The 9392-nt window shown below is 45.8% G+C and overlaps 1 protein-coding gene across 1 annotated transcript; it reads left to right on the top strand.

The window, feature by feature from the left end:
- Positions 1-423: 423 nt before the first annotated feature.
- LOC118377178 (pseudouridylate synthase PUS7L-like) lies at positions 424-6721 on the top strand. Its single transcript, XM_052505199.1, is given in 13 exon segments — positions 424-720; positions 819-1722; positions 2177-2336; positions 2792-2990; positions 3277-3375; positions 3499-3580; positions 3938-4100; positions 4255-4381; positions 4583-4636; positions 4987-5067; positions 5069-5221; positions 5327-5921; positions 6031-6721. Coding segments are annotated over 12 exon segments (2976 nt in total). The 5' UTR covers positions 424-720; positions 819-833; the 3' UTR covers positions 6405-6721.
- The last annotated feature ends 2671 nt before the right edge of the window (positions 6722-9392 follow it).

Here is a 9392-nt window from a genome sequence, read left to right as displayed (position 1 = left end):
TCAACCTTTGGCCTGGCACATAAAAGATTACAATGAATAAGTCATGTTGGCTGGCTGCAGATCAGCTGATGTCAGATGATACAAATTAAAGGCATACCTGCTACATGCCTAATCTCTAATAAACCTTTGTAGTAATGTAGATCTCAATTAATGAAAATGTCTTTCCAGTTATCTCAGAACATTATTTTACCATGACTCGCATCAGTTAGATACATAGTAGCCTGTTCATACAGTTCAGCAAATCAGAAATGACCTTTTAAATGCAAATTGTTTGTCAAAACATACTAATGATTTACTTATGGTGTATCTCTAGTCTATACTGTGCAATATAATTATTAACAGGTGATTAGTCATCAGAAGACCAGAACAGGAGTTTGAGATAAATAAAAGAGCACTTTCCCTTTAAGAACTTTTTGTCACATGACATGATGCGGAAGAATTACAATCTCATGCTACAGTTGCACATGTGTTTGTGTATTAGACATTTATTGCTAGAAATATGTCGTTTTAGGACATTTATTATTGCATTAATTTATAATTAGATGATATAAGTGAAATGACAAATTGCTTAAAGACTACGATTTCTGCTGTTGGTTGAGCTTGGTAAACAGTAACGTATTTGAACAGTGCTAGCTAGCTACAATGTTATAGTGTGTTATGGTGTCACATTGATTCATTTAGCACATGAAACATTTGTAGCACTGACACGTCACATAACTGGTAAGACCATGGCTTAATACATGGCTTCTGATGATCAATTCATTGATTTTTACATAACTTGGGGTATAATATTGGTTTGATCCCTTTCTTTGCGACAGGACAGTCTATCTACCATGACTATGACGGAGGAAGCACCGAGTGTCCCTGAGTGCTACATCTCAGAACATGAAGGGTTCTATGGAACCATCAAGAACTTCAGCAGAGACTTTGTAGTCACAGAGATCGACATCCATGGCCAGATGGTCACTAAACCCAGTGTATCTGATTTTTCTCAATCATCCATCATTACTGAGGCATGTCCAGGTGCCAAGTCTGAAGGAAAGACAAATATTATTAGCCCAAAACATCAACACATCCTCAAAGAAGAGAATTCAGAACCTGGACCCAGTCAGAATGGAAACATCGCATCCACCGCCAGCCAAGACTGTTTTGACCTGAGCATAATACTGGGTCAGGCTGTCTGTGAAGAGCTAGAGCAGTTCACTGCTTTATTGAGAGAGATGTCATCAAGTCCCAATGATGGCGTTGAGAAGAAGCTGGCCAACCAAGAATCATCCAATGGCAGTGAGAAGAAGATGGCCAATCAAGAGTTATCCCTGGGTTCATTCCCAGACAAACACCAAAGAGCTAATGTCCACCGCGCTGTCCGACACAGCTTTCCCTTCCTGTTGACAGTAACCAACCAATCAGAGATCAGGGTTAAGGAGGACCCTGACTTTAAGCTCCTATCAGGTTTGGTCTCCGATGAGGAGGCCGAAGACTTTATCAGGTTCATCGACACCAAGATGCCTAATTCTGTGTACACATTCAGGAGTGATGACAGTAAGGAGCACAGGACGGCAGTGCACCACTTCCTCAGTAGACGGTTTGGTAAACTGGTGGAGACCAAGAGCTTCAGTGACCAGCAGCAGAAGACTACGGCCATTACGGTCCGGTTGAGAGAAAAAGGGAAACCCAGGAAGAGGACGGCTGATGACAGTAAAGAGGAAGAGGTCTATACAGGTGAGAGGTCTATCGAGGTGAGAGGTCTATAGAGAACCTCACAGACTGTTTCTCTTCTATATCTCTCTCCTATTTCTCTGTTTACTCTGTCTCTCCTATTTCTCTCTCTCAGTTTACTCCCTCTCCTATTTCTCTCTCCTACTTGATGTTTTTCTCTTATGATTCTGTATGTACAGCAAGAAAAATGTTATTAGCCCAAGTAAGCATTTATATAGCTGCTTTAAACTGTACGTGACAAAAAAAAAACATATCCTTGGATTTATCCTTCCCAAATCCTGAACATGGACCCCAGAAAACTGACCTTAAACCCGTGTCTAAGACGAACCTCAACCCACTCATAACACTCTATTCCCCTGGCCATACTTGCATACTGCTTAGAATGAAGCAATGTGTTGGGCATGTATTCTATGAAGTTAGTGTGGATACTATTAGCATGGGTTTCCCTCCCCTGCAGCGTTTACTCTGAGGAAGGAGAACCTAGAGACTCTGGAGGCTATCAGCTACATGGCAGCTATCCTGGGGGTGCTGCCCTCTGACTTCACCTACGCTGGCATCAAGGACAAGAGGGCCATCACCTACCAGTCCATGGTGGTCAAGAAGATCTCACCACAACGGTAGATACAGTACAGTTGTTAGATAGAATGTGTTGCTGTTTCCATTCAAAGTCCTTGGCTTAGCCTATGTGCTGTGGTCAACTCCCCTAGACTACAAACAGAGAGCTGACAAAAGCACTAACAGACTGGATCACCAGGCTATCCTTGGCTATGGTTTGATGATGATGATGATGAATATTTACAAAGTGCTACATTCTATTGGGGGCAAACTCAACTCATCCATCACCACCACATTCATGCATTTCTAACATTTGAGTTCACTGTCTACTGAACCTGATGGGAGGGCTGTGTGTTGTCAGGCTGAGAGAGAAGACCAGTGAGTTCACTGTCCACTGACCGGTCAGACTAGTGCTGATGGGAGGGCTGTGTGTTGTCAGGCTGAGAGAGAAGACCAGTGAGTTCACTGTCCACTGACCGGTCAGACTAGTGCTGATGGGAGGGCTGTGTGTTGTCAGGCTGAGAGAGAAGACCAGTGAGTTTGAGAAGAGGGGGGTGGTCCTCTCCTCCGTCCGCTCCGTCTCTGAGCCTCTTCATCTGGGTAGACTCCAGGGGAACCACTTTGACCTGGTGGTACGGGATCTGAGGCCACACCAGGGTCATGGCACACTGATGGAGCTGGACTCACTGCTGCAGGAGGCTGTGGAGAACGTAAAGGTGAGACACTCCTATTCTGTGGCCTCCATTCAACCCTGGTCCTGGAGAGATGCAGGGTTTTGTCCAGCCCAGCACTGAAGCACTCAATGTAACTAATCAACCTAATCACCAAGCGCTTGATTGGCTGAATAAAAACATCAGACCCTGTTGGCCCCCAGACCCAAACTTGGAAACAAATGTAGATTTCTCTGTGCACTTTAATAGTCATTTCCACTGCACTGTGTGTAATTGAGGAGAGTTGTTCTCTGATCTGTAGTGAGAAGTAATTAAATGTCAATTCTTTTAGGTCAAGGGGTTTGTGAACTACTATGGACCTCAGAGGTTTGGGACTGGACAGAGTGTTCAGTCTGACCGCGTCGGACTGGCCCTGCTCAAAGAGGAAATGGTACAGTTACATCTTCTGTGGTCTTATATTACAAGAAACTGAAAACAGTGGATGTCAATGTTTCTATTTGTTCTGTCTGACTCGTGGTGTGGGTTGGACTGGGTTGTCTTTCATGTGTCTCAGGTGGCAGCTGTCCGTCTGTTTTTCACACCAGAAGAGGGTGATGATCCTCAGAGCGTTGCCAAGAGACACTTCCTCCAGACTGGTGAGAAATTCCTGCTTACACTAGTCACCATTTCCTGTTTACCATGTTCTCTGTTTATATGGACCCCTTTTTCAGATTAAAAAATGTTCACCTTTATTGAACCAGGTAGGCCAGTTGAGAACAAGTTCTCATTTACAACTGCGACCTGGCCAAGATAAAGCAAAGCAGTGTGACACAAACAACAACACAGAGTTACACAAGGAATAAACAAACATACAGTCAATAATACAGTAGGATTTTTCTTTTTATGTTTTTCATTTTCTACTCTTCTCCATTCTGACCCTGTTCCTCCACCCCTCTCCTCCACCCCTCTCCTCCACCCCTCTCCTCCCCCCCTCTCCTCCCCCACCTCCTCAGATAATGCCAAGGAGGCCCTGTCTCTGATGCCCATGTCCAAGGCCAGAGAGAGGATGATGCTGAGGGCCCTACATCGCTATGGGACGGGCCCAGAGGGCTGCACCCGTGCCTGGCTCAGCCTACCCCATGGGATGAGGGTCTTCTACCCCCACGCATACTGCAGGTCTGGGATTCATATCACCTGTTTAACTGATTTAAATATTCTGAATCCTTTATGGTTCTATTTTGTATTCCTACTTTCATTTGTATTTCCTTCTTCCTCTTCACTCACTTTGTTTGAAGTATACTATATCAATAAAGATTGTTTTGATTTGCAGCCGGGTCTGGAACGAGGCGGCTGCACACAGGCTGACCACGCTGGGCCACAGGGCCAGGCAGGGAGATCTGGTCTGGAAGCAGAGGAGAGAGGAGGGGATAGAGGCGGGAGAAACCAGCTTACCTCAGGTAGTTCAGTTCCAGGATGACTTAATAACGGAGTCAAATAAACAGTCAAAGTCACTTGTGTAAATCATTTTTAATCGGTGCTAGAGAGTTGGCCTCTCGGCTCTATCTTTGAGTGTGACACCCAGTGATACTCGCTCACTGAGATTGAACCAGTCATAAAGATGGTACTGAGATGGACCTTTGCACTCTCTATTCCCCCAGATTCATGTTGTTACTGCTGCAGAGGAGGAGGAGGAAGTCTACTCACTAGGACAGGTATGTACACACACACACCTGTCCACTCCCCTGTTCGACAGTACCTTGTACCATTTTAACTATTAATCTACTCTGCAAACATGGGTGTGTTGTCTGAGTGTGTTGCCGAGCCCGTTGAAACCTACATCCACATAACACTACACAAATCAAATGGCTTATGATTCTATTGAATTCATTGTTCACTTCTGCTGTGCTCTTCCATCAGGTGGTTCTTCCCATGCTTGGCAACAGTGTGAAACCTAGATCCCTGTACTGGTAAAGAGACTGGCACAAATGGACTACAAAGCTGTCGTTAGAGTCATTCTATTGAACCTCCATTGTTCACTTCTGCTGTGGCCATTCCTGATCAGGTGGTTCTTCCCATGCTTGGCAACAGTGTGGTACCCAGAGAACCCTGTAGGGGATACTGGTACCAGGAGAGACTGGAGGAGGGATGGACTACAGAGCTGTCGTTTCAGAGTCACTCCTCTCAAACTGAACCTCCCTGGCTGCTACCGCCCCTTACTGGCCATCCCACATAGCCTAGACCTGGAGGCTGGAGCAGGGCCAGAGAGGAGGGGAGTCAACGGTGCAGTACCCTCAACAGTGAGTACCCTGACACAGATACAACTAGACCTGGAGGTCTGGAGAGTGAGGGAGGGGAGTCACGGTGCAGTACCCTGACACAGATACAACTACCTGGAGAGACAGGCAACGGTGCAGTACCCTGACACAGATACAACTAGACCTGGAGGTCTGGAGAGACAGAGAGGAGGGGAGTCAACGGTGCAGTACCCTGACACAGATACAACTAGACCTGGAGGTCTGGAGAGACAGAGAGGAGGGGAGTCAACGGTGCAGTACCCTGACACAGATACAACTAGACCTGGAGGTCTGGAGAGACAGAGAGGAGGGGAGTCAACGGTGCAGTACCCTGACACAGATACAACTAGACCTGGAGGTCTGGAGAGACAGAGAGGAGGGGAGTCAACGGTGCAGTACCCTGACACAGATACAACTAGACCTGGAGGTCTGGAGAGACAGAGAGGAGGGGAGTCAACGGTGCAGTACCCTGACACAGATACAACTAGACCTGGAGGTCTGGAGAGACAGAGAGGAGGGGAGTCAACGGTGCAGTACCCTGACACAGATACAACTAGACCTGGAGGTCTGGAGAGACAGAGAGGAGGGGAGTCAACGGTGCAGTACCCTGACACAGATACAACTAGACCTGGAGGTCTGGAGAGACAGAGAGGAGGGGAGTCAACGGTGCAGTACCCTGACACAGATACAACTAGACCTGGAGGTCTGGAACAGAGAGGAGGGAGAGCGTGCAGACCTGGAGGTCTGGGAGAGACAGAGAGGAGGGGAGTCAACGGTGCAGTACCCTGACACAGATACAACTAGACCTGGAGGTCTGGAGAGACAGAGAGGAGGGGAGTCAACGGTGCAGTACCCTGACACAGATACAACTAGACCTGGAGGTCTGGAGAGACAGAGAGGAGGGGAGTCAACGGTGCAGTACCCTGACACAGACACAACTAGACCTGGAGGTCTGGAGAGACAGAGAGGAGGGGAGTCAACGGTGCAGTACCCTGACACAGATACAACTAGACCTGGAGGTCTGGACAGGCAGAGAGGAGGGGAGAGCGTGCAGGGTAATGGAGAGGGGGAGTCAACGGTGAAGTACCCTGACACAGACGCAACTAGTTTGACCTTGAACTTTGACCTGGACTCTTCCTGCTACGCCACCATCTGCCTCAGAGAGGTCATGAAATGTGACCCTTAAACTGGAGTCTCAGATGTTGTATGTACTACTGTGTGTACAGTATTTTGTTTAATATTGTACTTTGTACACAGTATGGCCTCTTGTGTACATGTAGGGTACTGCTACAGTATTGTGTTTTGTACACAGTATGGCCTCTTGTGTACATGTAGGGTACTGCTACAGTATTGTGTTTTGTACACAGTATGGCCTCTTGTGTACATGTAGGATACTGCTACAGTATTGTGTTGTGTACACAGTATGGCCTCTTGTGTACATGTAGGATACTGCTACAGTATTGTGTTGTGTACACAGTATGGCCTCTTGTGTACATGTAGGATACTGCTCTTGTGTACATGTAGGATACTGCTACAGTATTGTACACAGTATGGCCTCTTGTGTACATGTAGGATACTGCTACAGTATTGTGTTTTGTACACAGTATGGCCTTGTACACAGTATGGCCTCTTGTGTACATGTAGGATACTGCTTATTGTGTTTTGTACTGCTACAGTATTGTGTTTTGTACACAGTATGGCCTCTTGATGGATACATGTAGTGACACAGTATGGCCTACTGCTACAGTATTGTGTACAGTATTCTTGTGTACATGTAGGGTACTGCTACAGTTGTACATTACACACAGTATGGCCTCTTGTGTACATGTAGGATACTGCTACAGTATTGTGTTTTGTACACAGTATGGCCTCTTGTGTACACAGTATGGCCTCTTGTGTACATGTAGGATACTGCTACAGTATTGTGTTTTGTACACAGTATGGCCTCTTGTGTACATGTAGGATACTGCTACAGTATTGTGTTTTGTACACAGTATGGCCTCTTGTGTACATGTAGGATACTGCTACAGTATTGTGTTTTGTACACAGTATGGCCTCTTGTGTACATGTAGGATACTGCTACAGTATTGTGTTTGCTGTATTGTGGCCTCTTGTGTACATGTAGGATACACAGTATATGGCCTCTTGTGTACATGTAGGATACTGCTACAGTATTGTGTTTTGTACACAGTGGCTCTTGTTACATGTTACTGCTACAGTTTGTGTTTTGTACACAGTATGGCCTCTTGTGTACATGTAGGATATTAATGCTAAATTGTGTTTTGTACACAGTATGGCCTCTTGTGTACATGTAGGATACTGCTACAGTATTGTGTTTTGTACACAGTATGGCCTCTTGTGTACATGACTGCTACAGTATTGTGTTTTGTACACAGTATGGCCTCTTGTGTACATGTAGGATACTGCTACAGTATTGTGTTTTGTACACAGTATGGCCTCTTGTGTAATGTTGACAGTATTGTGATCAGTTTGCTGATTCGTTGCCTGATTTGTCAGACATGTCGTTAATAAAAAAATGCTTTGTTAATTTACTGACTGAATGAGAATTCTTCACAGTGGATTAGAGGTAGAATCACATTGAATGTTGAAGTTAATTTAGTTGTATGAATGTAGAAGAACCTCAGCCTGAACAGCATGGTCACTAGAGGGTGATCTCAGCCTGCACAGCATGGTCACTAGAGGGTGATCTCAGCCTGTACAGCATGGTCACTAGAGGGTGATCTCAGCCTGCACAGCATGGTCACTAGAGGGTGATCTCAGCCTGCACAGCATGGTCACTAGAGGGTGATCTCAGCCTGCACAGCATGGTCACTAGAGGGTGATCTCAGCCTGCACAGCATGGTCACTAGAGGGTGATCTCAGCCTACACAGCATGGTCACTAGAGGGTGATCTCAGCCTGCACAGCATGGTCACTAGAGGGTGATCTCAGCCTGTACAGCATGGTCACTAGAGGGTGATCTCAGCCTACAGCATGGTCACTAGAGGGTGATCTCAGCCTAGCATGGTCACTAGAGGGTGATCTCAGCATGGTCACTACTCACAGCATGGTCACTAGAGGGTGATCTCAGCCTACACAGCATGGTCACTAGAGGGTGATCTCAGCCTGTACAGCATGGTCACTAGAGGGTGATCTCAGCCTACACAGCATGGTCACTAGAGGGTGATCTCAGCCTGTACAGCATGGTCACTAGAGGGTGATCTCAGCCTACACAGCATGGTCACTAGAGGGTGATCTCAGCCTACACAGCATGGTCACTAGAGGGTGATCTCAGCCTCACAGCCACTAGAGGGTGATCTCAGCAGCATGGTCACTAGATCTCAGCCTACACAGCATGGTGATCTCAGCCTACACAGCATGGTCACTAGAGGGTGATCTCAGCCTACACAGCATGGTCACTAGAGGGTGATGGTGCCTCATGAGTTGTTTATCAGGTGAACAAGTGAATTAATATCTACTTGAAGGTACAGTAACTGAGTAAAACATGTTAACACTCGTCTGTTTCTCTTTTGATGCCAGTACTGGACAAACTCTTGCCAAGCTATAGTAGGATAATGATCATTTGATCTGATAGAACATGTTCTATCAGATAACAATTCTCATAAACTGATTCCTACGTCTATGCCTGTCCGTACCCAACAAGTCATTGCTATGCTAATCTTTAATTTAAAAAAAATATTGCAACAGCAGCTGTGGGAATATTCAAGAGAACTAATATGAAATGTAATGAAGCATAAACCCAATATATATAATATAATTCTCCCCCTCATCATGCTCTAGCCTCTGGCTGGCCCTCTGAAATCGAAATAAAATTCAGACAGCTATGCAGCATCTCAAATAGCTCCCTACTACCTTTATAGTGCCAGGGCTCTGGTCAAAAGAAGTGCACTGTAAAGGGAATAGGATGCCTTTTGGGACCGACAGCGTTTCTCCTGTGGGTCCTTGGTAGATTTCAGACTATATTTTTTTTAAAGGCAGGACCATATCAAATTTCTGTCATGAATCATTTAATTTGATTCTTCACTTCCATTTTTAGCTTCTGTTAGTGATGTGAAAACCTTACTGTTAGAGAGTAAGTGTGGCATGTCTGAGTTTGGGTTTGTGGGTTCTGACTTGTAGTGGAGACTCAGTCCTAAGCAGCGTACCTGCCTGTA

Source organism: Oncorhynchus keta, unplaced genomic scaffold (genome assembly GCF_023373465.1).
Source record: "Oncorhynchus keta strain PuntledgeMale-10-30-2019 unplaced genomic scaffold, Oket_V2 Un_contig_22837_pilon_pilon, whole genome shotgun sequence".
Taxonomy (NCBI): Eukaryota; Metazoa; Chordata; class Actinopteri; order Salmoniformes; family Salmonidae; genus Oncorhynchus; species Oncorhynchus keta.
This window is presented reverse-complemented; position numbering and strand designations above follow the sequence as displayed.